At 47.7% G+C, this 26,437-nt stretch overlaps 7 protein-coding genes across 7 annotated transcripts; 4 read left to right on the top strand and 3 right to left on the bottom strand.

Moving 5' to 3' along the window:
- Window positions 1-1,258: 1,258 nt before the first annotated feature.
- On the top strand, window positions 1,259-3,079 carry PG994_004041 (uncharacterized protein; the record flags this gene model as incomplete). Its single annotated transcript, XM_066855450.1, has 3 exons — window positions 1,259-1,456; window positions 1,525-1,909; window positions 1,986-3,079. 3 exons carry the CDS (start codon window positions 1,259-1,261, stop codon window positions 3,077-3,079), a joined length of 1,677 nt encoding a protein of 558 aa, XP_066719728.1.
- Window positions 3,080-3,524: 445 nt separating this feature from the next.
- On the bottom strand, window positions 3,525-5,253 carry PG994_004040 (uncharacterized protein; the record flags this gene model as incomplete). The annotated part of the gene is made up of 5 exons (XM_066855449.1): window positions 3,525-3,954; window positions 4,027-4,125; window positions 4,234-4,734; window positions 4,897-4,942; window positions 5,031-5,253. 5 exons carry the CDS (start codon window positions 5,251-5,253, stop codon window positions 3,525-3,527), a joined length of 1,299 nt encoding a protein of 432 aa, XP_066719727.1.
- Window positions 5,254-6,029: 776 nt separating this feature from the next.
- PG994_004039 (Cytochrome P450 monooxygenase) lies at window positions 6,030-8,016 on the top strand (the record flags this gene model as incomplete). The annotated part of the gene is made up of 6 exons (XM_066855448.1): window positions 6,030-6,264; window positions 6,367-6,563; window positions 6,645-7,013; window positions 7,082-7,206; window positions 7,272-7,767; window positions 7,852-8,016. The coding sequence occupies 6 exons, from the start codon at window positions 6,030-6,032 to the stop codon at window positions 8,014-8,016; spliced, it is 1,587 nt and encodes a 528-aa protein (XP_066719726.1).
- Window positions 8,017-9,156: 1,140 nt separating this feature from the next.
- Window positions 9,157-10,767, top strand: PG994_004038 (uncharacterized protein; the record flags this gene model as incomplete). Its single annotated transcript, XM_066855447.1, has 2 exons — window positions 9,157-9,731; window positions 9,816-10,767. The coding sequence occupies 2 exons, from the start codon at window positions 9,157-9,159 to the stop codon at window positions 10,765-10,767; spliced, it is 1,527 nt and encodes a 508-aa protein (XP_066719725.1).
- A 264-nt stretch (window positions 10,768-11,031) lies between these two features.
- PG994_004037 (MFS general substrate transporter) lies at window positions 11,032-12,876 on the bottom strand (the record flags this gene model as incomplete). The annotated part of the gene is made up of 4 exons (XM_066855446.1): window positions 11,032-11,545; window positions 11,592-11,732; window positions 11,805-12,490; window positions 12,547-12,876. The coding sequence occupies 4 exons, from the start codon at window positions 12,874-12,876 to the stop codon at window positions 11,032-11,034; spliced, it is 1,671 nt and encodes a 556-aa protein (XP_066719724.1).
- Window positions 12,877-13,810: 934 nt separating this feature from the next.
- PG994_004036 (uncharacterized protein) lies at window positions 13,811-15,750 on the bottom strand (the record flags this gene model as incomplete). The annotated part of the gene is made up of 5 exons (XM_066855445.1): window positions 13,811-14,209; window positions 14,271-14,772; window positions 14,856-14,923; window positions 15,016-15,399; window positions 15,460-15,750. The coding sequence occupies 5 exons, from the start codon at window positions 15,748-15,750 to the stop codon at window positions 13,811-13,813; spliced, it is 1,644 nt and encodes a 547-aa protein (XP_066719723.1).
- Window positions 15,751-17,100: 1,350 nt separating this feature from the next.
- Window positions 17,101-19,022, top strand: PG994_004035 (uncharacterized protein; the record flags this gene model as incomplete). The annotated part of the gene is made up of 2 exons (XM_066855444.1): window positions 17,101-17,865; window positions 17,916-19,022. The coding sequence occupies 2 exons, from the start codon at window positions 17,101-17,103 to the stop codon at window positions 19,020-19,022; spliced, it is 1,872 nt and encodes a 623-aa protein (XP_066719722.1).
- Window positions 19,023-26,437: the final 7,415 nt, after the last annotated feature.

The raw sequence follows: 26,437 nt of genomic DNA, 5'->3' as shown, positions 1-26,437 counted from the left end.
GACGGTGACGAAGAGCCTCCCAGGACCCCGGTTCTTCCAAGGAGCGTGCTCGATGGGTAGAAGGCGGCATTTAAACGGCCCTGGTCGCGGAGAAACCAAACTACTTGGACAAGTGTGGCGCCGCGATGGTGCAGCAGGTACGGCGGAAGTCCACTTTCGCGTGACGTTCCATTAGGACTGACCCTGTGTAGTGTGTTGTGTTGTTGGTGGAATGAAGTTGATTGCGAATCCGAGGTGTGATGAATGGAAGATGGTGCTGAAGTGATGGGCTGTAGGATGCGTTGCTTGGTGCATGTCGATGTTGGTTGTTGAGATGAATAAGCAAAGTGGGTCTCCTGGTGAGGTTTGATTGGTTCAAGCGTGACTCCACCACTGGAGCTGTAAATGGCTGGGGAGCAACTCCAGAGTCCAGAAATCTCAAGAAGGGAAGATGAAGTCAGCACAGCAACGCGGGAACGGGACAACAGGACAGACCGTACCTAAGGCTACATGCCTAGCATCTGTGATTGTAAAGCAATCGCCGATTTGACTGCCTCGGAAGCATCTGGCTGTATGCATCGTAGGGTTCACATGTGTATCGCACGGCATCCACTTCCAACATGCCTTGGCTTGGGCGAACTTGGGGGCGAAGGACCCGACCATCATCTGACATCAGCTGCATGCAGATTGGGCTGCGGCTATGATGCGATGCGCCTTACACCAACGTACACCAACATCGATTAATGGCGGGGTGGCTAACCTGCCAACTATGTGCTGCATGTAGCATCGGCAGCCCTCCTTTCGGACTGTCATCTTTTAGTCTGGCATTTATTGGACAGGTAACGATGGTATTGGCGCAACTGCCTCGGTTGTGTCATTGTTTTTATCATTGGCGGTGTTCTCGCTATTCTTTACCTCTTTGAAGATACTGACAAGTGTGTTTGTTAGGCAGGCTGTGGTATCTGCAAAGAGGGAGTGGCTGTATAGGACCGAGTCGAGATAAGGACCCAGCCCTCGAGGCCCGATGGATGGTCAGCCTGTATGTCTTCTCGACTTCTCTCTAGGATGGACCCGAGTGCGGTAACACGTCGTTGGACCTGCGACTATCGCCAGCAGCATCTGTGCTACCGTTGCACGACAAGTTGGAAACCTTCAGTTCGTACGCAACCTCGAGGCCCGGGGGATCAAGACGAGACTACAAAGTAGAAATCTTCGAGTATACCCGCAACATGATCGAGTTTCAAGCCTTGATCCCTCCGGCCCTATCGACCGACCAACCATGAGTGACGTCATCCTCCTCGTGCTGAGCTTCTTATGTGCTGCAGTGGTTTGGTCATGGCTGAATATGCAATCCTTGCCAGCAAGCCGTAGCAAGAGCAACGCCAAGTTTCCCTGCACCGACTCATCATGGCCGTTTCTCCACCAATGGAGAAGCCTGACGAGCAGCAAGTCAATCTTGCACGATGTCTACCAAAAGGTTCGTGATAGTAGTGTTGCTACCTTGCCTCTTCTCGTGAATTTAGCCAATCTAATATTGACGTGTAGCAACTTCGTGATGACCAGCCATACACGCTCAGCGGCATATTCGGCGACGCCGTTGTCCTGCCGCCGTCGATGTTGCCGTGGCTGCTCGCCCAGCCCGAGCACCGCCTCAGCGCGAGATGGGCCCAGCTGGATGCCCTGAACACCCCCCTGACGTTCCTGCGCGCTGATATCGGCGTCAACCCGGTCCACGAGCCGCTCGTGCGGCGGAACCTGATGGCCCATCTCGACGGCATCGCCGGCCTGCTGCACGAAGAGGTCGCGCTCGCCCTCGACGACCTCTGGGCCGGGAACTCAGAAGAAGCATGGCGTGAAGTGAACCTGGATTACACCATCCGCCGCGTCGTAGCTCGCGCCTCGAACAGAATCTTCGTCGGGCTTCCTCTCTGTAGGTCTTTGTTTCGCCTTCACTCTGGAGCAACTCACGTTTAGTCATTACTGACTATCCATGGTGGTGGACCAAGGCCGTGGCAACGACTACATCGAGAACTGCATCAGCTACTCCACGCGGGTATCTTCTTGCGGTCTTCTGATCAGTAGCCTCCCCCGCTGCCTAAAGGGCACACTAGGCGTGGTGTTCACGGCACCCATCCGGCTGGCGTATTCGCGCTGCTCCAACCACCTCCTACCGGTTTTCAAAGCGCTCCTAGGCGGCGAGGCACCCGCATCGCCGCACCTGTTCAGTTCCTGGCTCGTCGAAAACTCGGCAAAGCTGTCGGAAGATTCTCCCGAGCGCACCCCGGACTACCTGAGCCGACGCATCATGGCGCTGAACTTCGCCGCCATCCACACCTCCACGCTCACCACCATCAACCTGCTCCTCGACATCTTCTCTTCCCAGTCTGCTCCGGCGTCCCCACAGTCTTCGGTCCCTTCCCCTTCCCCATCTCAAGACGCCGCCGCCGCCACCGAGGCCGTGGTCCGCCTCCTCCGCGACGAAGCTCTGACCAGCCGCGCCCGCTGGGCCACCAACAACAGGGACGGGAAAGTTCGCGACGAGGTCTGGAGCCGCGCCCGGCTGAACCAGATGCCGCGCCTCGACAGCGCGCTGCGCGAGAGCATGCGCCTCTGGGGCCTCGTGCCCAAGGCCCTGAGCCGCAAGGTGATGCCAATGCCCCAGGGACAGGGGCAGGGTGTGTTGCTGCCGGACGGGCGCGGGCACCTGCCGCCTGGAACCGTCGTGTGTCTCTCTGGGTGGGGCCTGCACCACGACGAGGCACTGTACACGCGGCCGTTTGAGTTCGTCTGGGACCGGTTCGTCGGCGGCGGCTCGTCTTCCGAATCTGCGGGAGGAGAAGAAGGAGAAGCAAAACCCGAAACAGAAGCCAGAGCCGCCGCTGAGACAGACAGACAGTTCGCTGCCTGGGGAATCGGGAAGCATGCTTGCCCCGGTCGCTTCTTCGCCGTCGATCTCATCAAGATTATAGCGGGCAAGGTTCTGGCAGACTACGAGGTCAAGCTAGGAAAGCAAAGGCCTGAGAACATATGGATCGAGTGCAATGTGGCCCCGCCGCCATCGGCGACCTTGTTAGTAAGAAGGCGCAAGGACCCTGTATGATGCAGTCAAAACACTTCATAGAAGTGACGGATGAGATAGTAAACGTTCTTATGCCCCAAGTTGGGTAGCTTCCTTTATGGCATACATCTGCAGACCTAAAGCTTCTTATCGCCCTTTTGGTTCGCCAGTAATCGTTCACTCCTACTGGGCTGGCTTGATATGAATCGAAACCCACTCCCTAGAGCCGAAAAAGAAGAAGGAAAAAGAAGAAGAAAAGGGAAACGAAAAGCACATGTCGTCCCCTTTTGCTAACTTCAATTGATAGCATATTCTACATTGGTAACAAATATACACTGGCTCCTCTTTTGCTATCACCTTATTACAATCCATTTACTTGATGCACTTATATGTTACTATATTGGTCGCTGCCGCTGGTGACAACACATTTGCTCGGCATCGACTACTCCAACCAGGATCCCCCTTGATCATACGCATGCTCTTTACGTCAATGACCCAAGCCATCTCGCGAGACCTGGTACTCTGTCTTCCTCTCTATCCCGTACTCGCCCGGATGTAGATGCTTCAAGTCACCGCCTTTGGCATTGGCTTTGGCCCAAGCAGCATGTCCATCCTGAGGGTTCACCGGGTCATAGACGGCGTTAGTTGCCATCTGCTGGCTGTTGGCCCCGTTTTGGCCCTGCTGATGGCGCTGGTGGTAGATGGGGCCCTGGCTACCTTGCGATCCGCTGCTACCGATTCTTTCGAGTCGGTAGCTGTGATCACCGGAGTTTTTCGTGGAACTATTGCTGCTCTTGCGCAGGACCCGTTGACTGACTGAAGAGAGCCAGCTGAAGACGGGCTGCTTCGCATTCTTGAATACCATGGTGGTCGCCGGCGAGCAGCAGATGATGACGCCGGCTGTCTCTTCGACCATGCTACATCAGGAAATTACCGTGTCAATGAGGCGAGCAGTAACCATAATGCACTTGAGAAGGGGTGCCACATACCATGTAACCCATACCGGGACGACAAGGCGGATATTGTCTTCACCGGCGGTGTAGTACTGTGCTCGATACACAAGCCCTACCATGCTGGCAACGCAGGCACTGTAACAGCCATGAAGGTTGGTGAGTAGAAAACCTATGGTGCGAAGAAAAAGAAGAAAGACATTGCAGAGAGTTTAGAGAACAAAATAAAAGAAAGAAAAAACTTACATGACCCCGACCATGAACATGGAAGAAACCGCGATCTTCTGTCTGAGCGGCATCTGCAGCGCCCAGACCGCCGGTAGGGGCAGGAGGATGAGCCAGACGTCGGTGGCGACATTGCCGACACCCTGCAGCACGACGAGGATGCGCGTGTCACTGCACTTCTGCGAGATGAAGGCGGCGAGGAAGTCGAGCTGCGTGTCGCCCGTCGACGGCGCGCAGCTGGCCGCGAAGGCGATGGAAAGCGCGAGGTGCCACATGACGATGAGTGCCATGCTGACGATCGAGACGATGCGCATCCAGTTCAGCACCCGGAAGACGCGCAGGTACAGGATCAGGACCGAGACCTTGACCAGGCAGATGGCCACGGGCAGGAAGATCTCGACCAGGAGGGCCAGCACGAGCTGGGTCTTGGTGAAGGCGCCCAGGAGGATGTTCCAGGCGTGACGCCCGAAGGCGCCGCCAGATACGCCTGGTTTTTGGGGCGGGTCAGTGAAGATAACAAAACTAAAACGTGGTGTTCATTTTATGCATACAAACTATGGTCATGGCGACGAAAGCGATGCAAAACGCCTGAGCCGGTTGACGATAATATGAAGTCAGCAATTCACCTATGCACTAAAGCAGAACCAGTCATTCATTATTGTTGGGATTAAAGCTGAGCCCTACCCATCCAAAGAAGAAAACAGCTGCAAGACGATAATATCGGGGTTAGCTAGGGCAATGCCAGTTTCAGCTAATTATAGTAAAAATAATATAAAAGAAGAGGAGAACAATGACAACAAATGTAAAAGGCAACTGACTCTCATCAACCAGAATGACTTTCTGCTTGAGGAAGATCTTGCATCCCCATCGTAAGGAGGCAAAGAACAACATCAGGGGTGTGCACACGCCCGCGATGGCGTACACCTGGTACGAGGTAGAGTCGGGGTTTACAAAGTTCGGAGTGACCCCCGGAGGCGGCGCTTGGATGGGGTACTGCAAGTACTGCGAGAGCGTCGCAGGGTCCATCGGTATGGTACCCATGCTTGCTGACTTTGCGGCTGAAAGATTGACAAGATCAAAAAGGGGGAGAAGAGAGAGGGAGAGAAAAAGAAGTGCGAAACTAAAATGAGATGTGGTGCGAGTAACAAACAGCAGCAAACGTGGTCCCCCAACATCAGCGGGAGCCATGGGGGAAATGCTGTAAGCTAAATAAGAACCGTACGACGGGGAATGGCATCATCAATGAGGACTGGCCACACACCCACATCGAAATCCGAAATTCTTGGTCGTCTGTCAGCATGCTGAGAAGTAGGGGCGCTAGGGAAAAGAAGGGGGGGGGCGACGCTAGCTTGTTCAGACGACCCCCCGATAATCTGGCTTGCTTCATTCGCATCGACAAATGGTCGTACGAACCCCGGCGTTTGTGGTCTTTGGTGCTGCAGTAGCCCAGGGCCGACTATGCTGTTGGATAAAGGACCAGACAGCAGCAGAAGCGAAGTCCAACGTAAGATTCGTTGGCCGTCGTGGCCAAAGATAGACCACAGGCATGTGATTGTTGCTATCTTCAGGGCACATCCTTAAGTACTTCGTTGCGTATAGATTGTGTTTGAACGGGCCTTAGGCCTGTCTGCGAGTTGGAAAGGACGTTCCACAAACACACCATAGTAATCTCGTATATATATGTGCACTCTTACTCCTCGAGGGAGCTCGGATGAATCAGCACATCAAACACAATTGTTACCACTTAGACGTTGTTCGCTACCCTGAAACCCCCCATGAAAAGAAATCATCGACCGGTACCGGTGTCTGATTCCAAGATGAGTTTTGTCGCACCCATCGCACTCGCGGGGCAAGTCGCCGTGGCCTGCGTGCTCTTCGTAGTATGCGTCATCGTTAAGATGGTCTTCTTCGTCCGCGTGGCGAGAATGCAGCGGCCGAGCATCTCCCGGGTACCGGGCCCGCGTCTGGCACGATGGTCGCGACTCTGGATAGCTTGGGCTTTGAGGACCGGGCGGTCACACGAGGTCTGGGTGGGCGTGAACCGAGAATACGGTTGGTGAACCTCTTCTGTCTTTTTCCTCCTCTTTTTTTGTACTTCATATATCTATCTATTGGGTGGGAACTGACAGGGTACCTTCTATCCTATCCCAATAGGACCGGTAGCCCGGATCGGCCCCAATCATGTCATTACCGATGACCCAGAAATCACCCGACGCATCCTGGCCGCCAGATCCGGCTACGTGCGTGGCCCCTGGTTCGACTCGGTGCGCATCGATCCCCACATCCCCAACATCGTGTCGGAACGCGACCCGAAGAAGCACAGTCGCATCCGTGCCAAGCTGGCGCCAAGTGTACGTAAATTAGTTGCCCTACCCCTCTGAAATGGCCGGGTGGTGGTGGAAGTGGAAGTGAAAGTGACTGACCGCGACTAGTTCACCGGGAACTCGGTCGCGACGATGGAACCTGTTATAGATGGCTTGATAGCCGGATGGATCGACACCTTGCGCAAGCGTTTTGCGAGCCCTGGTCAGGTATCTTTTGATATCAGCAGCCGCATCCAGTACTTGACCACCGACATCATCACCAAGATATGCTTGGGCGACGAGATCGGATGTGTGAAGCACGACCGTGACATGCACGACGTTCTGGAGACCGTCGAGGTCGGCAACAGAGTCTGCCAATATTTCTCCGTCTTCTTGGAACTAAACACCCTTTTGCTCTACCTTGCCAAAATCCCAGCTTTGCGGAAGGCTTTGTTTCCGAAAGTCGGCGACAAGGCCGGCGTAGGCCGTCTTATGGGAGTATGTGCTCTGTTAATATCTTGATGTATAATGAAGCCGATGTACACTGACTCCGTCTTGAACTACAGATTATCCGCCAGGCCATAGAGAAGCGCGATAAGGAAGAGGGCAGTCCTTCCAACGACATCGTCTCCTCTCTTCTGAGCCGAGGCATGCCCAAGGACCAAATCGATTCCGAGGTCGTCATTGCACTGTAAGTAGCCCGTTTCCTAGCATTTGCAATGGGTGGGCACTTGATTGACAGTATGCGTGAATCAGAGTGGCCGGCTCGGACACGACCTCCACTTCGGTACAGGGCACGTTGTTGAGCATCATCACGAACCCGCAAGTCTACAAGACCCTGACCGCCGAGATCCGCGGGGCCATGGCCCGGGGCAACGTCTCGAGCCCCGTCATCCGCGACGCCGAGGCGAAGCAGCTGGTCTACCTGCAGGCGTGCGTGCTGGAGGGCCTGCGCAAGTTCCCGCCGCTGAGCCAGCTGCGCGAGCGCGTAGTGCCCGAGGGCGGGGACTTCCTCGGCATGTTCCACCTGCCCGTGGGCACTTTTGTCGGCCTGAACGCGTGGGGGCTTCAGCTGAACAAGGACGTCTACGGGGACAATGCCGACCTCTTCTGCCCGGAGCGGTGGCTGGTGGACAACCCGCACCGGCTCCATGCTATGCACCAGACACACTCGCTGATATTCGGCCATGGTTCGACCAAGTGCCTCGGCACATCCATAGCCATGATGGAGGTCGCCAAGGTTATTTTCGAGGTGCGTACATTCTTATAACCAGGAACAGCTAATAACGAAACCCAAGATTTGTACTGACCACTTCTAACTTGTACACTGATCTAGCTCCTCCGGAATTTCGAAATCACTATTGCCAACCCCCACAAGCCGTGGTCAAGTCAATGCTACGGTATCTTTTTCCAGAAAGACTTCAACGTCCGCCTTCGTCCGGTCGAGGACACTTACGCCCAGCCTCCGAAGTACGAACAAGTCATTCTCTCTGACAGCTAGAACTTCAGGTATTGGGCCAAGCCCTTCAGGCTCTGATCAACTTCTCTGAAAAAAAGGGGTGGGGGGACAGAGTAGCTTCATTTCAGCCAGATGTCTGAGGTTGCACAGAGCTCACAAAATAGTTCCTGTTTGATTTTCGTCGTATAGAAGGGACTTTGGCATGTTCGTGTCATGTAGATACTAGAATGGATTCAGCCTTATTGCACTCCTTATCAGCAGTCCCAATAGTTGCGGATATCCGATGCAGGCTGACACTTCGTACAACGTGGGCAAGTTTGTGCCACATAAGTGCGTCCAGTCTTGGTCATGTGCTGATTCCGTCTGCGTGCGACCATCTTCCAGTTGGTAGAAGGGTGTATGCATAATAATCCGCTCTCTAAGCCCCCACCCCCCTTTCATCGATGACAGGCATTCCTGCTGGCCAACCGATACATGTGCGTAAGCAACCTCCCACACCTCTCTAATCACAAATAATAAATAGATGACGTAGCTTTAGCAGCTAAAAGCCACTACATCATCAACCTGTATCCAAGATTGGCCGAAAAAACGACAGCGGAGTGCGGAACCGCCACGCCGCGATAAGCTTACAATATCACATCAGCCCGTTCAGGCAACCCTTTGTTTGCTTTCCCTGATTGGATCGCCACTAAAGATGGGTCGGGACGGAGCGAGGGAAGTGGTGGGCGGGCCGCCAGGCGTTGCAAAACGTTGTAGCACCGGCAGGGAGGGGGGAAAGGGGTTGTTCAAATGGCGATGATTGCCGGGTCAGCTTATCTACCTGATTATTGAATGCAATGTAACCCTTTACCTTCCCTATCTTAATCTAGTTGGTTGCTGCAGGCTGAGCCCCAATATGAGGTAAGCAAAGCAGCTATTATCGCTAAGTATTACCCCGAAGACTATTAGTCCGGCGATTGGACCCTTCACCCCCCAAATTTTTATCCCTGACTTCATTGAACTCACAGTAACACAAGTTGCGAGTCCTAGAGCTCACATCCCTTCTCCGTGGGAGAGGAAACCGAAATCGACTCTTCTTTTGCTTCGACATACCTCCCTACACTGCTGGCTTCCTGTTGAACACGGCTTGGGAAAGCATCAATTCATTGCACATTTCCCTACCCTAATCCTTCTACCGCAGCCATGTTCGGTGGCCATGACCCCCGCGAACCGCCACTGGCCTCGTCCTCCCTCCCCATCGTCGGCCACTTGGTGGGGATGATGCGGAGCAAGTTCAACTACTACGTCGACCTGAGCAAGCAGACCGACGTCCCCCTCTTCACCCTGACGCTGCCGGGCCAGAAGATCTACGTGGTGACGACGCCGGAGATGATCCAGAAGGTGCAGAAGCTGCCCAAGGTCCTGGCCTTCCCGCCCATCGGCGCCAAGTTCTCGGCCAGCGTCTGCGGCATCAGCCCGGAAGCACAGGACATCCTGGCCCGGAACGTCAACGGCGACGAGGGGGGGCACGGCCTCTCGATGGAGTCCTACGCCGCCATGCACGAGGCCCTGAGGCCGGGCGCCCTGCTCGACGACATGAACCGCAGCATGGTCCGCGAGATCGCCGAGTCTCTCGATTCGCTGCAGCCGGCCAAGGGGGAGTCCCGGAAGCTGGGCCTCTACTCTTGGCTGAGGGATGCCATCACCACCGCTACCACCAGGTCGGTATACGGCCCCATGAGCCCGTATGAAGAGAAGTCCATTGCCGACGCATTCTGGTAAGCCGAGAACCTGCCCATTTCCCACATGCTTCCACACCTGCCTCCCCTATCGCGATTGACAGTGTGCGTTGCATGATCTAGGGAGTTTGAAGGGGGCTTGATGTCCCTCCTGGTCGGAGTCCTTCCCTGGCTCACCGCCCGCAAGCCCATCGCGGCCCGGGACAAAGTAGCCAAGGCGTTCGAGGCATACTACCGAGCAGGCGGTGTGGAAAAGGGCTCGGCTCTGGCGCGAATGCGATACCAGGCGGAAGCCGACAACCAGGTGCCGCTGGAAGACATCGCACGCTTGGAGGTGGGCGGTTCCATAGCCATCCTCGTGAATACTGCACCCGCGGCTTTCTGGACGCTGTTGCTGCTCCACTCATACCCGGGTCTGGTCGACGACATCAGGAAGGAGATCGATGCCTGTACCGAAACAGCATCCTCGGCTGCCGAGGACGGTAGTAATAGTACACTAAAGACCCTCGACATCACGACGCTGAAAGAGAAATGCCCCCTGCTTTTGTCTTCCTACCAAGAAGGCCTTCGCTACACCGCGATCGGCACGTCCGTCCGCGAGGTCATGGAGGACACCTACCTGGACGGGTACCTGCTCAAGCAGGGCACCATGCTGCACATGCCCAGCCGCATCATCCACCAGGACGCGGCGCTCTGGGGCCCCGGCGTGGCCGAGTTCGAGCCCCGGCGCTTCCTGGCCGAGAACAAGAAGGACCGGCCCGGCGAGGCGTGCTTCCGCGCGTTCGGCGGCGGCAAGACGCTCTGCCCCGGGCGGCACTTCTCCACCAACGAGATCCTGGCCGTCGTCGCCTTGTTCATCGCGCGGCTGGACATGAAGCCCGCAGACGGCGGCGCCTGGAAGCATCCGTCGACGTTGAACAGCAATGTCGCTGCGGTGGTCATGGAGCCCGACCATGACGTTGATGTTGAAATCACGACCCGCCAGGGGTTCGACGATGTGAGGTGGGCTATCAACTTGCACCCGTCGGAGAAGGTTTTCGCCTTGGTGACGGAAGATAACGAGGGACACGAATAGAGGGTTCAGCAACGTAATTAGCCCGCAAAAGCTGGCATCTATGGCAACTGTGCATCGGAGCCCATGGGAGATATGGTGACTGCAGTCGCGTCCCAGTGGATATGATGGCCTTCGTGGTATTATATGCCATAACACTTGTTAATGCCAAGGGTGCATTAATTATATTTATCGAATAGCCATCGTAGAGATGCTCACTGGCCACAGAAAAGTAGGAACAGGAAACTTTAGTTTTCTTTTCCCGATCAGGGGCTGCCCCTGGCCGACCTAATGACTCAACCCCTTAGCCCTGGCGTAATCCACATCCCGATAATACCGCGCCGCCGTCGCCTCCCGCAGCCGGCGCCCGGACCGCGTCATGACGAACAAGCTCGCATTCCACACCAGCCCGATGCCGCCCACGATGCAGTACACGCGCAGGTAGCCGCTCGCCGTCAGCCAGGGCGTGATGCCGTAGTTGATGGCGAACGAGAGCGTGTTGCGGATCAGCACGCACGTCGTCACCATCTGGCCCGACAGCTCCGGGTAGCTCGCCATGGCATAGCCGAGCGCCGCCGAGACGCAGAGCGTCCCGTTGGCCGCGATGGCCACCTGTGTAATAACGAGCGCGAACCAGTGCAGGTGGTAGGTTACGCCCAGCCCGTAGAGGATCATGGCGAAGGGGACCAGGAATATGCCCGCGACGAAAACGTAGAGGGTGTGTTCGGGTTCCGAGATGCCGCCATTCCGGCGGGCTAGCCGGACCGTCAGCACGCGGCCGACTTTTCCGCAGTAATATCCACTAGAGAAAGGTTAGCTTTGGATAAACCAGAGGAACTCGAACGTACCCCATAATACACCCCAGCACACCGCCGGAATAGGCGGCAGCCACCGTAGCCGTGTTCCACCCGTATTGCGTAGTGTAGACTGTACCGATTGTAGCATTCTGTACCCCCTGCCACACAAGGCTATTTGCACCATACATGAGACTACATGGTACCGAGCCAATATGTCAGTTTCAGGGATCAAAACGATGCCACGTATCAGCTCAGCAAACTTACCCAGCATATACCACAGCAGGGTAAGTAAAGCCCTTGAATGGAGCCATCGCGATATTAAGTAGGCGGTTTGGCCGCTTCTTGTCTTTCAAGCTAAGCTTATCCAAGTAGGACTTTCGCGGCCAGACAATCTCGCCGGACTCGCGATCCTCCGGGGCGACAGAGGCCAGACTCTTGGAGTCCGCATCCTTAGGTCGCGCTTGCGCTTCGGCTACGGCAGGGCTGTCGTTTGCCTGCGGTGGCGGCGTCGGGGTCGGGGGATGGTCGATGTGCTTCCGGTCGTAGTTGGTCTCCTCCATCAGGAAGAAGCAGTAGACGAACGCGATGCCGCAGAAAATAGCCCACCACCAGAGCGTCCACTGCCAGCCCATGCCGTAGTTGATGAATCCCGCGAGCATGGGTGCCAGCTTGCCGGTCAGGGCCAGCGACCAGCCGTACCAGGCCAGGTACTTGGGCCGCTCGTGGGCGAACCAGACGTCGACGATGGAGATCTCGCACAGGGACTCGACGGGCGAGCCGAAGAAGCCCAGGATGATGCGGTTGGCCGTGTAGGTGCCCGACGTGGTGCAGAGCGGCGCCGTCGCCAGGATCACGATGTTGGCGAGGCAAGAGAACAGGTAAACCGGCCGCTTGCCGTACTGCAGCGCGATAGCTTGCCAGAAGATGCAGCCCCAGCCATAGAACAGGAACTGATGGATGCGAGCGGTTAGCTATATTAAAGGATGTGAAAGGTTACTTAGCATACCATGATACCAGTTCCATTATTAATATCGGTCAAAGTCAAAGAAGTATCCTCGCGAATCGGGGTAACGATGGAGTAGACGGCGCTGGCCGGAATGGCCACCATGATAGTGTAGACCACCACACAGCTAGTCGACAGGATCTTGCGCCGGAAGGTCCAGTTCAACGGATCCTCCGGGTCCTCGCTGGGGCGGGGCACGAGGAGGATGTCGGTCTGCCCTTTGCCCTCGGCGTGTTTGGAGACGACGTGACCATCTATGTCGATGAGACGAACTGTCCCAGGCGGGAGACGTTCGCGAGCATCCATCTCGTGATTGACGGTCTTGTCCGACATGACAAGGCAAGAAGACGAAGATCAGGCGTGTAACCGAGGGTGAAAGTCCAAGAAAAGCAAAAAAAAAAAAAAAAAAAAAAAAAAAAAAAAAAAAAACCAACAACAAGAAAAAAGCAAATAATATTGGTTAAGAGTTCTCTTAAAAACCTATAAGTTTTGCCGGGGTTTTTAGGCCAAGATTCTGTTTGCTTAAAGGTGGCCCCCTCAACCCCTTGCCTTCAACCGGGCTCGACGTTGGTTAGTACGGATAGTAGATGAGCTATCTAAGGACGAACGTGGCCAAGGTGGAATTCGGTATCTTCTTAACGCGCCGCATCTATGGGGTACCGAAATACCTTGCCGCGTGCTTTGGAAGGCAAGTGAATCCCTTGAGCGTCTGCCTTCGGGTGGCTGGTATGATAAAGGGCGATACGTTATCTCGGGGGGATTCCCCACAAGCCGTGGGCATGGATGGCGCAGACAAGGCACGCTTCTCCAGATCGGACCAAAATGGAACCTGGGAGCGGGGAACCCCGGCAATATGAAGATAAGGGGTCCGAGTCGGCCGACCGTAAGCGGCACCCCCGCTTGATCTATGGTTCCACCAGCCAGACATTTCTGTCCGAGTTGCTGCAACAGCGTTTGGCTTGATCACATGTACTACCGAATAAGGGGCGAGGGAAATCAACTTCCACCCTGATGATGCAATCCTACATAGACACTCCTTGTGAATTATTACCAACTCACCTAACCCACCAATTGTACGCGCCCGTCCGAATGGCGAGGACTAGGTCATTGATTGGTCGTCGCTCATGCCCCTTTTGTGACAACCCAGGCTAATGTCGTCGATGTAACATTTATTTCACTTTCAAAGATGATTAGCAATAGTGAATAACTCTGCATTGTTTATTGGGCGGTATCACTTCTTCTTGTTCCCCATATAGCTTTGCCCTTTTCATGCTCGACCCATCGCCCGTTCAATCTCGACCAACGCCGCGAGGACCTTTTCGTCCTCCTGCCTCCGGCCGACAACCTGCAGACTCACCGGCGCATTGCTAAATCTCTCAGGGCTGTACATGTCATACACAAACTTGTCCTGCCCGTTCTTGGGGACGTAATCCACATCCTTGGCATCCAGACTCGGATCCACCTTAGTAACCGGAAACACGGCCGCAGGATAATCCAAGAGGTTCCAGTGCGCCGTATAGCCCCAGTAGCGGGACTGGCCGTGAGGCGTGGCGGCCCCGAAGGATGGTGGACAGAGGATCACGTCAACCTCCCGGTTGCCGTCGTTGCCGGTCTTGGACCACGCTTGGGCGTACCGGGCGCGGTATTCGTCCCGTTTAACGCAAAGCTAGGAGATAAGTTAGCATAAACGCTGCTAATCAACTAATGGGGGATCTGGGGTCACTTACCGCCCAAAGCTCATGTTGTGTCAGTTCCTTGACGGTCGGCTGCTCGTGTATGATGAACTTGGTGAGTGGCAGAATGGGCTCGCCACTTTCTGCGATCAGGCCCAGAACCTCCTTGCCGCCATCGGGCCAATATAGGGCCGAAAGGATGTCCCAGCCCTTTTGGTGATCCAAGCCTTCGCAGTCCCAATCGACCACTTCCATCCCGGCCTTTCGACAGGCATCTGCTACCTCACGCAGTGCCCGGGTCATGGGCGGATGCGGCTGCACGACGCCATCCCACCACTGGACAGCGATCTTGGGGGGCCTCGTGAACTTGTACGGCGTCCACTCCTTGGGGGTAAGCGACGGCTCCACGCGCCAGGGTCTGGCCGACAAGGCCACCATCATAAAGAGCTCCAGCCCATCGCGGTCCACCGTCATAGGTCCCGGACATCCCGAGATGGTCTCTTTGCCGGCCCCGGGTGTCCGAAAGCCCGTGGTCCCAACACGCTTAATACTCGGTCTGGTAATTGGAGGGATCTCATGTTAGCCCACCACTGCAACGAAAAGGAGAAAGAAACACCACTGCACTGTTATCTCACTGACTTGAACCCGTAGATACCAACGTGTGCAGCCGGGCAGCGGACACTGCCTCCAATGTCGCCTCCAACACCCTGGTCAGGTCAGTATTGTGCATGCTGAAGGAAGAAGAAGAAGAAGAAGAAGAAGAAGAAAAGAAAACAAAAAATAGAGGGAATCTACTCACCAAGATGCTCCCGCGCATTCCTATCAGTGCAGACTCGCCCCCGCTGCTGCCACCGGAAGTGAGCTCGCGGTTGTAGGGGTTGACGGTCCTGCCGTAGATGTTGCTTTCCGTCTCCAGGTGCATGATGGTCTGAGGCTGTGTCGTGCGGGCAAAGAAGACACAGCCTTCTTTCCAGAAAGTGTCGTAGAGCAGGTTGGAACCGTGCTCCTTATCGACCCAGGCCACGAAAGATGCCGACGTGAAAACGTTTTTGCCCACCATGCCGTGGTGTTCCTTTGTCGAGATGGGCAGGCCGAACAACGCTCCGCGTGGCTCCAGCAACGAGTCTAGATGCCTTGCCCGTTCGATGGCCTCGTCCCAGAGGAGCTCGGTGAGGCAGTTTGTCTATGAATAGGATCAGCCGCAATACTTCCAAGTTTCTGGTAGGTAAGAGGCCATGCGTACAGCAGCTTGCGCCAAGGCCGCTCTCCGTAAGAAAGCCCGAGTCACCTCTTCCACCGTTACCTGTCTCTCGCGGAGAAGACTCAGCAGCTTCGTGATGGTATACTTTTCCGTAATCTCAGTTTCTCGAGGAGTCAAGAAAGCCTTGGGTAAATCCTGAGAGCATAAAGGCAAGTTATCTGCATCCGGAACGCCATCGAGTTTCGGCTTGACCTTTGCAAGGGATGCATCTCGCCGTGCCCTCGCCCATCCGGCCTTTTCTTCCCAGGGCTGTAAATTTGATACGCTGCCCATACTGCTTCAGCTTAGCGACTTGGAGGTGAAGAGAATTCGGATTTTTCCACTTGACCAAAGGCAAAGCAAATCAAAACCGGTCTACCGCTGACATGAAAGTTGGGTTGACCTTATTGCTTACGTCTAGGTCGGTCAGAAAAGGGCGTACAACAGGGCGTCATGTGGCTTCGGACCCTGGTCATGTGCTCTTCTTTTGCCAAGGCCGTCAAATCCGGGCTTACGAAAAAGCAATACTGATAAGACCTCCGACTCCCGGGCGTGTGATGCTCTGAAACAAGCATTCCGACTCTCCTTATCTCCGATCCGCAAGCTGCTTACACTTCTCGCAGTCGTGGCACACTACGATGCATCCGACTTGCTATCCCTTATCTTTCCTATCGCTGCCAACTCCACCGTTACCCTCCTGTAGACCCACACACTCCAACCCGTCCCCGCTACTTACCTAACACACATCTACTCTTAGCTGCCTCTTCTCCGTGAGTCTTGATTAAGTAGGCAGGATGGCCCGCGTTCTGGGTCTTGACGTACAATTAACCGCGAAGGCGTGTAGAAGACCACCGTCAGCCGCCCGAGGACATACTACTACATAAATGCATCTAGATTACCCCTGGTCGACTCCAAGGAAGATGCCCCACTGCTAATTCACTTCCAAGATGCTTCGTTGTTTTCTCTCCTATTTACTAACTTGTTCAACATTCCGAAGTCATAATAGACTATGATGGCGGCGGCGCTAGTGAACTCACGGGGAGCACCCGTGCTCCAAAGGTCTATAGGGTGAGCGGATAGCGTCAAGGGGCTTTCTGACCAAGAATCCACCAAAATCTTCTACACTCGCTGGAAAAGAAAAAGCGGCAATCTCTGACCACTTCCATCTTTCTCAAGTCTGCGCGTAGCTTGGGCGTGTATGTGGGAATGCGTGGTGATGCCCTGAAAGCATACTCCATGCATGCCGGTCGGAGCCGCCGGACCCCGCCAATGCAATGGAGGATCGGCGGATGCTATCGCGCTGCATGACCGAGCCTTATCGGAGGGACAGTATTATCCAGATTTGGCGATTCTCGGAGGCGGTCCAACCGCCGGCTCCCCCATGATTACCCACGTTGACTGACGCCTTGTCATGCTTTCCTGGGCCGGCAGCGGCGCTCGGTTGCCGGATGCTTGAGTCCATGATGTTGCATCAGTTCTGAATGTCTTCGTTTTAACGGTCACATTCTTTCGAAGGTGTCTCTCATTAGTAACCTTGGTGATCTATTCCCATGCCTGATCGTCGCCTGAACACCATTCGTCCTGGTCATCATTTCATCAAGAAGAACTCCGGATTTCCCCAAAGGCCAGAGTATTATATTAAGCATGGCACCGCGAGTCCAAAGCCTCGATCTCGCCAACACATCCAAGGTGTACTATGCTCCGGCCACCATCACCCAGGGCAATAACTCCCGCCTCATCCACGTCTCCGGTCAGGTCGGCACTGCCCCGAACGGCACTGTCCCAGCGGACTGCGAGTCACAAATCCACCTTGCTTTGCTGCACCTGCGCAAACTCCTCCTTGCGGCCGGCGCCGCTATCCAGGACATTGCCAAGTTGACGCTGTACATTGTCGACTACGATCCCGCCCAAAGAAAGCATGCGCGGCCCATCCAGCGCTTCCTCAAGGGCCACCGCCCCGCCATCACGCTGGTGCCAGTCACCCAGTTGGCCGCGCCTGGCTTGCTTTTCGAGGTGGATGCCGTGATTGCGTGTCCAGAAAACGTGCCCGTGTCCCTACCGTCTTCTCCCACCAGCCAAGCCAATCCCGAGGCCTTTGATGTTGCCATCATTGGTGCGGGCCTCGCAGGTCTGACTGCAGCCCATGAAGTCCTTCGCGCGGGACTGTCTTGCGTCGTTCTAGAGGCCCGGGACCGGGTGGGCGGCAAGACCTGGAGCCAACCGCTTGCAGGCGGCCAAGGTATAGCCGAGATGGGAGCGGCATGGATCAACGATGTCAACCAGACCAAAATGATCGCCCTGGCCCGCCGCTACAACCTCGAGCTCATAGAGCAGAACACCACCGGCAACTGCGTACTCCAGAGCTTCGACGGAAAAGCATCGACCTTTCCCTACGGCGAACTTCCAAAGGTAACTCTCAAAGTCAACCCGACAGTTTCCTCAATTTCCTTACGTAGCAGGCAAAGCTGACCAAAGGTTCTTTCTTCATCCAGTTCGACCAAGTCACCTCGGAGGGCGTCGCGCGCATCCGAGACATGTGCGAAGCCGACTGCCAAGCCCTGGACACCTTCACCCCCAGGAGCACCGCGCTCGACGCCATGACCTTCGAGGCCTACCTGCGGTCGCGCGACGCCAGCGAGACCAGCCTAGCCACCGCCACCGTTTGGACGCGCGCCATGCTGGGCGTCGAGCCGTCCGACATGTCGGCGCTGTTCTTCCTCAACTACTGCAGGTCCGGCGGCGGCCTCCTACAGATGCGCTCCGACCGCCAGGGCGGGGGCCAGCACCTGCGCATCCGCCAAGGCACCCAGTCCATTGCCCAAGGCCTCGCGGCCGACCTTCCGGCGGGCATGCTGAGGCTCAACAGGCCGGTTCAGCGCGTCCTCCAGGATGGGCCAAGTTACGTCGACGTCGTCGATGCGGAGGGTGCTGGATATAGGGTCCGCAAGGTCATCACGACGGTGCCTAGCCCTGCTCTCAGCAACATTAGCTTCACGCCCAAGCTGCACCCGGCCAAGGAGGCCTGGTCTCAGTCGGCCGGGTACGGCTTCTACACCAAGGCCATTGTTGTTTTCAAAACGCCGTTCTGGATAGCCAAGGGCTTCTGCGGCCTCGCGCAATCGTTTGTTGGGCCCGCGAGCGTTGTGCGAGACACGAGCAGCCCGGCTGACGACAAGCACGCCCTGACGTGCTTCATGAGTGGGATTCCCGGGCAAGCGTGGGCTGCTCTACCCGAGCCCGAGCGCAACGAGAAGCTCCTCGAGCAGCTCGCGATCCTGTATTCCGACCGAGCGACCGTCGATCGCAACTTTGTCGAGGTACTCAAATATGACTGGGTGGGCGACCAATGGGCTGGGTACGGCTGTCCCTGCGCGAGCTTGACGCCTGGAGTACTTGATATGCTAGGGTCTGCGTCCCTCCGAGAACCGTTGGGAAACTTGCACTTCGCCGGTACCGAGACGGCCGGTGACTGGAAGGGCTACATGGAGGGCGCGGTGCGGAGTGGCGAGCGAGCGGCAAAGGAGGTGGTTAGTGGACTTTCAAGTTCTGTCCTACCACATCTATGAAGGAGATGATGTTATTTTGGAGGATGAGAGGAAACTATGCGAGGCAAAATCGTGGCGTTAAATCATACATATTATAATGTATATAGTCCTGCAAGTGCTATGAGGTTTATTAGGAGTCTCATCTTGTTTTATATAACGTATCCTATAAGCGAATGTCTTATATAAGCGAATGTCCCACTTTTATAAATTTCCTTATAGCCTTAACCTTTTTTTATATTTTTTTACGTCCGAAAATGCTATAACTTTAAAAAAAGAGTGATATAAGTCTAGCGCTTTAAGCGCTTTAAAAAGACTTAATTTTAAGTATATAAAAAGCTATATTAATTTATTACGTTTTATCGAAAACTTTATAGCGTAAATAAAATAGTTAACCTATATAACGCGAAATATTTACGAATTTTTAAAAGCTTTTAAATTTTAAAAAAAGATACGATTATTCGATACATTATTAATTTAAATACGCGATCGTTTTTCCCCCGGCTAAGTAGTATAAAAGATATAGCGAATCGATTATTTAGTTTACGCGACGCCGGACGCGTCGGCGTTAATTAAGCTTTTAACTTTATACGATAATAACTAGACCTTCGAACGCGTTTTAACCGAAGAATCGATTATTAAAGAATCCTTTACGAAGATCTTGACGCGTATCGCGTATAGTTTATCTTTATACGGAATATAATTTATAAATATGAGATCTAAGAGGAGGATATTTATAACTTTAACGAGACCGGCTTTTTTATAAATTAAATCTCGTCCGAAATAATTATAACCACTTTCGATTAACGCGGAAAGTTTAAGATAATATAATAAAAGAATCGAGAATAGGTTATAATTATTTAAGGCGTCGAATTACACGGTTACGCTATCCTTTCGTATATTATCTTTACTGGGAAAACGCACCTCTTTTCTTAGTACGAAAATAGTTTATTATTAAAAGACTAAGTAATCGTAATTATTAAAAATAGTTAAACCACGAATAAAAGAGGCGAAGATTAGATTTAACATTTTAATAAATATATAAAGTTTTATACGAAGGGTGCTTACCGCCTATTAATCTTTAACGGTTATAAGAGTTACTACTTAATAGCTTTCGAGCTCTATTATAAAGAGAACTCGATTATTATACTTTATATACTTTTTTATTTATTATATAAACTCTAGCCTTTTAATATCGGCTATTTTTATATATTAAAAAGGGCGTATAAAAAAGAAATTAAATATTTTATACGGGCGTATATTATTTATATTTTAAAGGAGGACTTTTTATTAGCGTTTTTAAAAGCGTTTTAAGCGATTTTTATCGTTTCGAATATATAAAAAAGCGTTCGCGAAATAAGACTCGTTCTATACGATTTAAAATATATTATTTTATAATTAAATATAAAACTATATATTTTAATATTTCCGGGGACGTTTTTTAGCCTATTTATTTTTTAAGAATTAAAAACCTTAAATAATTTAATTAAAGCTTAATTTTAAACCGAATACGTTTAAAACCGTATCGTACGGTATTAAAATAACTTTTTAATATTTATTTTAATTAGTTTTAATTAAATTATAAAGGCTATAACGTATATTATATATCGAGTTACTTTTTTAAAAGGTAAGAACGCGACATTTTAAAAACTAAATAAGATGCTTAGCCGGCGCCGCAGTATAAAAAAAACGGCTATAAGATAAAAGATCACTTCGTATATAAGCTAAAAAAGATTTATAGTTTTAAAGAGACGTTAATAAATAGTTATAAAACGAATTACGTCGGAGTAGTAATTATATAAAAACGTTTAAGACACGCTTATAACGCTATAAAATCTACGAAAAGCCGGGGTATAATACGCTGTTACAACCCGACCTAACCATGCGGCTAAAAGACCCCACCTACCGGCACGGAACTATCATGCCTCGAACAGGTTACGATACTACAGCTACGGACCGTACCGCTAGTTATATTAATACGAAGCTAGACCTTCTTTAATAACGAGTAATAACACTATTACGCCCGGTAATAGGACGAATACGCCTATAAAGTAATAACGATTATTAATAAGTTATGTGGCACGATAAACGCTTAGGCGAGATTACCGAGTAGCGTAAAACGTAATTAAGCGAGATTACTAAGTAGCGTAAAGCGTGATTAAAAGAGATTATTAAGTAACGCGGAGCGCGTTTAAACGAAATCATTAAGCGATAACGGATTAATAAAAAAAGGATTAAATATATAATTATAAACGTCTTTTATATATTTTATATAGATATTCTTTATTTTAATAATTAATTTAAATATTAATATTAATTTATTAATAAAGTAAATAACTTTAATAAAACTATTATAAATACCTTTAAAATCTATATACTTTAATTACCTTTATTTTTATAAGTTATTACTTATTATATCGATAAAAATAATTTTTATTACATATTTAAATACTTTTTTATATTATTAATATAAACCTTAATACATCTTACTAAGTTTTTTTTAAAACCTAGATAACGTTCGTTATATTTTAATTACTCTTATTTTTACGAGTTATTATTTAAATCTTTAAATAATAATACCATAAGAACTATATTTACACCTAGCCCTAGCAATACTATCCGATAAAAAAAAACTCCTATCGCCACCCTTAATACTTTTTAACAAGATTTTACTATAGACATTAATAGCGACGATAACGATAACAAACTTACCTAATAAGCGCTAGCCAAGCGAATTAAAGAACTCGAGCAAAAAAGCGCTAATTATTAATATTACTACGTTAAGCTTAAAAAAGAGCGTAACGAGCTCTTAATTAAAGGTACCTTAAAACAAATACCCCATAATATCGATAAGTTACGCGAAAAAGTACGTCTCTTCTATATAACTATTAATATTATTTAAACCCCTATTATATTAAAAAAGGGTATAAAAATTAACACGCTAACCCTTTTTAATAGAATAAGCGGAAACTTTTAAAGCTTCCTTATTTAAATTAAAACTTATTAATAATTTTATAACGGAACGTTTTAAAACGCCACTTAACGAATTATTTATACCGCCTCGTTTTTTAAAAGTAAGGTATTCGCTTAGTTCGAGCTCTATTTAAACGAATTCGTAAAAAATAACTAATAAATTAAGCTATACCGCACAGAGGTATAACGTATTTTCGAAAGTTATAACAGCTTTAAATACGCCCTTAAATCATTTTTCTAAAACCTTAACGAAAAGCGACAGGCGGAAAGGAAACTTAAAACCTTTAAATGAAAAGGATTAGCCGCTTTTTATATAGCCGAGTTCCGACGTATTATAACTCGATTAAATTATACCGAAGTTATAAAAATTATAATATATTACCGAGAATTAAAAAACGATATTAAAAACGAACTTAGCCGGCTTAACGCCCTTAATAACTTCTTTTTATATATAAAGTTTATTATTAAAATCAATATTTATATATACAAATAACGCCGCGAAAAATAAAGCGGACTTTAGCGGTAGATTAATCGAATTTAAATTAATACGGGGCGATTATATTAATATAATTATATATTATTTAGAAATATTATAATATATAATTATTATAATAAGATTATAAACCTCGATATTATTAGATATAATAAGTAGGATAAAAAGCTACGCGGCACTTATTATAATTATTAAAAATTAAGGTATTATGCCTAAAAATATCGAGTATTAAAAAAGGATTTTTAACGAGTTCTAAACGGATAATAAATTAATATTATTAAAGTAGAAAGTATTTTTATAATAATTATTAAAAATAATAACGTTATTATTAAGTATAATAACTTATCTTAAATAAATTATTATAATAATAGGTATACTTTTTACTTAACGGATAAGGAAGGTACCGAATAGTTTTTTAAAGCTTTAGGAAGTAAAAAGGACTATAGCCGAAGCGTTATAATAATACGAAAGGAACGATCCTTCCTTTATAACGAAAATAATAATTTAATAAACGATATTACGAGCTAGTTAAAATAATTTATAAATTATAAACGTTTAATAAGTATACTTATAAACGAATTAATATACGAGATCGCTAAGTTTAAAGATTTAAAGACCGATGGATAGTTAATTATCCCTAATATTCTTTACCTTGATTTAAAATATTTACGCTAAGTACTTATTACAGCCGGGTTTAATTAAAAAATCTACGGTAATTACGCCGTAAGGAATAACCTACGAATTTCTTTTATATACGAAAAGCATTTTACGCTCTTATAAATCTTATATATACATAACGCTTATATAGAATACCTTGCGGAGAAACTCGAGTACGAATAGTTTCCTCGAAGGATTAATAAACGACTTATTATATAACTATACCCGGACTATATTATTAAAAAAATTCGAACGTTAATCTTTAATAAATAACGCGCGTACTTATTAATATAAAAAGATTTACAATAATTATAATAATATTACTTAAAAAGATAAGATTAAAAGAAATATTTTAAGGATTAATACCTCGAATACGCTTAAGAAAAATCGCGAGCTTATAAACGTTTAAAAAAAAAGCGTTTAACAATTTTAAGATATATAAATATATATTTAATAAAAAAACCCTTTTAATATATTAAAAAACCTATAAAACGTTTATAAATTACCGCGAACTTAATAAACCTTCGAATTATCCGAAGAACCCGGATCTTAAGTATTAAGGATAGTACTTTATACGGGAAAAATTATAAAAACACCTTTATTAATATATTAAGAAACGCCTTAAAAAGAACGGAGAGAATAATAACGATAATACGAGGATCGATTATAAAAGATTATTAATTATTTATAAAAGCAGCGTTCAAGAAACGGACGCCGCTTATTATAAAGGGACGATAAAAGGCGGATTAAAATAGGTCCTTATGTTAAATAACGGATAATCGAGTTATCTATAAATATATTATATTAATAATAGGCGTAAAAAGAGTTTATATTAAAACGCTACTCGATAACGAAACGTAAAGAAACTATATTTCATTACGAATCATTAATTACTTTAAATTTAAATAATAAGAGAAAAACGTTTTATACCGACTTAAAACTATTAATAAAAGACTTATAATTTATAACGATAGAGAAGTACGGAAAAAAGTCGCGAACCTTTTAGTCGATATTAAAAAACGTTATAAATAAATTACGTGTAACATTACGGACGTTATAGGATATAATATAATTTTAAAGATAACGTATCCCACAAGCGAATGTCCCACATAAGCGAATGTCCCACTTTTATAAATTTCTTCATAGCTTTAACCTTTTTTTATATTCTTTTATATCCGAAAATACTACAACTTTAAAAAGAGAGTAATATAATTTTAACGCTTTAAACGCTTTAAAAAGACTTAACTTTAAGCGTACAAAAGGCTGTATTAATCTATTACGTCTTATCGAAAACCTTATAACGTAAACGAAATAACTAACCTATATAACGCGAAATACTTACGAATTTTTAAAAGCTTCTAAATTTCGAAAAAAATTTAATTATTCGATATATTATTAATTTAAATACGCGATCGTTTCCTCTCCGGTTAAATAATATAAAAGATATAGCGAATCGATTATTTAGTTTATATAACGCGGGACGCGTCGGTATTAATTAAGCCTCTAACTTCGTATAATAATAACCAGACCTCCGGACGCGTTTTAACCAAAAAATCGACTATTAAAAAGTTCTTTATAAAGATCCCGACGCATATTATACGTAATTTACCCTCGTATAAAATATAATTTATAAATACGGGATCTAAAAGGAGGATATTTATAACTTCGATAAAACCGGCTTTCTTATAAACTAAATCTCGTCCGAAATAATCGTAACCACCTCTAATTAACGCGGAAAGCCTAGGGTAATATAATAAAAGAACCGGGAATAAGTTATAATTATTCAGGGCGTCGGATCATACAGTTACGCCATCCTTTCGTATATTATCTTTACTAGGAAAACGCACCTTTCTTCCTGGTACGAAAATAGCCTATTACCGAAAGATTAGGTGATCGTAATTATCAAAAATAATTAGACTACGAATAAAAGAGGCGAGAACTAGATTCGACACTTTAATTAATATATTAGGTTTCGTACAAAGGGTTGTTATTACCTTTTAGTCTTAAACGGCTATAAAAGCTATTACTTAATAACTTTCGAGCTCTATTATAAAAAGAACTCGATTATTATACTTTATATACCTTCTTATTCGTTATATAAGCTTTAACCTTTTAATATCGGCTATTTTTATATATTAAAAAAGGCGTACGGGAAAGAAATTAAATGTTTTATACGGGCGTATATTATTTATATCTTAAAGGAGGACTTCTTACTAATATTTTTAAAAGCGTTCTAAACGATTTTTACCGTTTCGAATATACAAAGAGGCTTTTAAAAAATAAAACTCATCCCGTATAATCCGGAATATATTATTTTATAATTAGATATAAAACTATATATTTTAACACCTCCGGGGACGTTTTCCGGCCTACTTATTCCTTAAAAATTAAAAACCTTAAACAACCTGATTAAAGCCTAATCCTAAACCAAATACGTTCAAAACCGTATTATACGGTATTAAAATAATTTTCCGATATCTATTTTAATTAGCTTTAACTAGATCGTAAAGGCTATAACGTATATTATACACCGAGTTACTCTTTTAAAAGATAAAAACGTAACATTTTAAAAAGTAAATAAAATATTTAGTCAGCGCCGCCGTACAAAAAAAAACAGCTATAAAATAAAGAATTATTTTATATATAAACTAAAAAAGACTTATAGTTTTAAAAGGATATGAATAAATAATTATAAAATAAATCGCGTCAAAGAAGTAATTATACGAAAACGTTTGGAACACGCTTACAGCGTTATAAAATCTACGGAAAACCCGGGTATAATACGCGCACTTATTAGAATAATATAGAAGTATTTAGAGATAAGAATTCCGATTAATTTTAATATTTTAAATACGTTATAATGAAATTAATTTATATTTTATTAAAAAAGGTGTAAAAGAATAGGACATTCGCTTATATAGGACATTCGCTTATAAGATACGTTACCTTAATTACGGGTAAATAATTTTAAAATTAATTAAAGAATAAGCTAACTTTAATAAAATATATTAAGAAAAGGTTTAATTAATAGGTAGCGGTTTAAAAAGCGACCCTTTAATAAACTTAAAGTCTTTAGGGTATACGTTATTATTAAAGAGTTTAAGCCGAGCGTTACGATAACTATATTAAAAGAGTATCGGTAATTCGAAGCTCTTTTTAATAAGAAACTAGAGATATGCTTACCACTTTATATATAATAGGATTATAAAATACTTTTTAAAGATAAGAAGGAACCTTTATTTATATTTATATATAAACTTAACCAGGAGTACGAACAAGCCTTAAAGGAGTATATTACGGAAAATCTCGAGAAAGG

The sequence above is a fragment of the Apiospora phragmitis genome, assembly GCF_038363925.1.
Source record: "Apiospora phragmitis strain CBS 135458 chromosome Unknown utg000004l:1.0-3135199.0:1.0-3139288.0, whole genome shotgun sequence".
NCBI classification, from domain to species: Eukaryota; Fungi; Ascomycota; class Sordariomycetes; order Amphisphaeriales; family Apiosporaceae; genus Apiospora; species Apiospora phragmitis.
The sequence above is the reverse complement of the archived record's forward strand: the minus strand, read 5'-3'. Positions and strand labels throughout refer to the sequence as shown.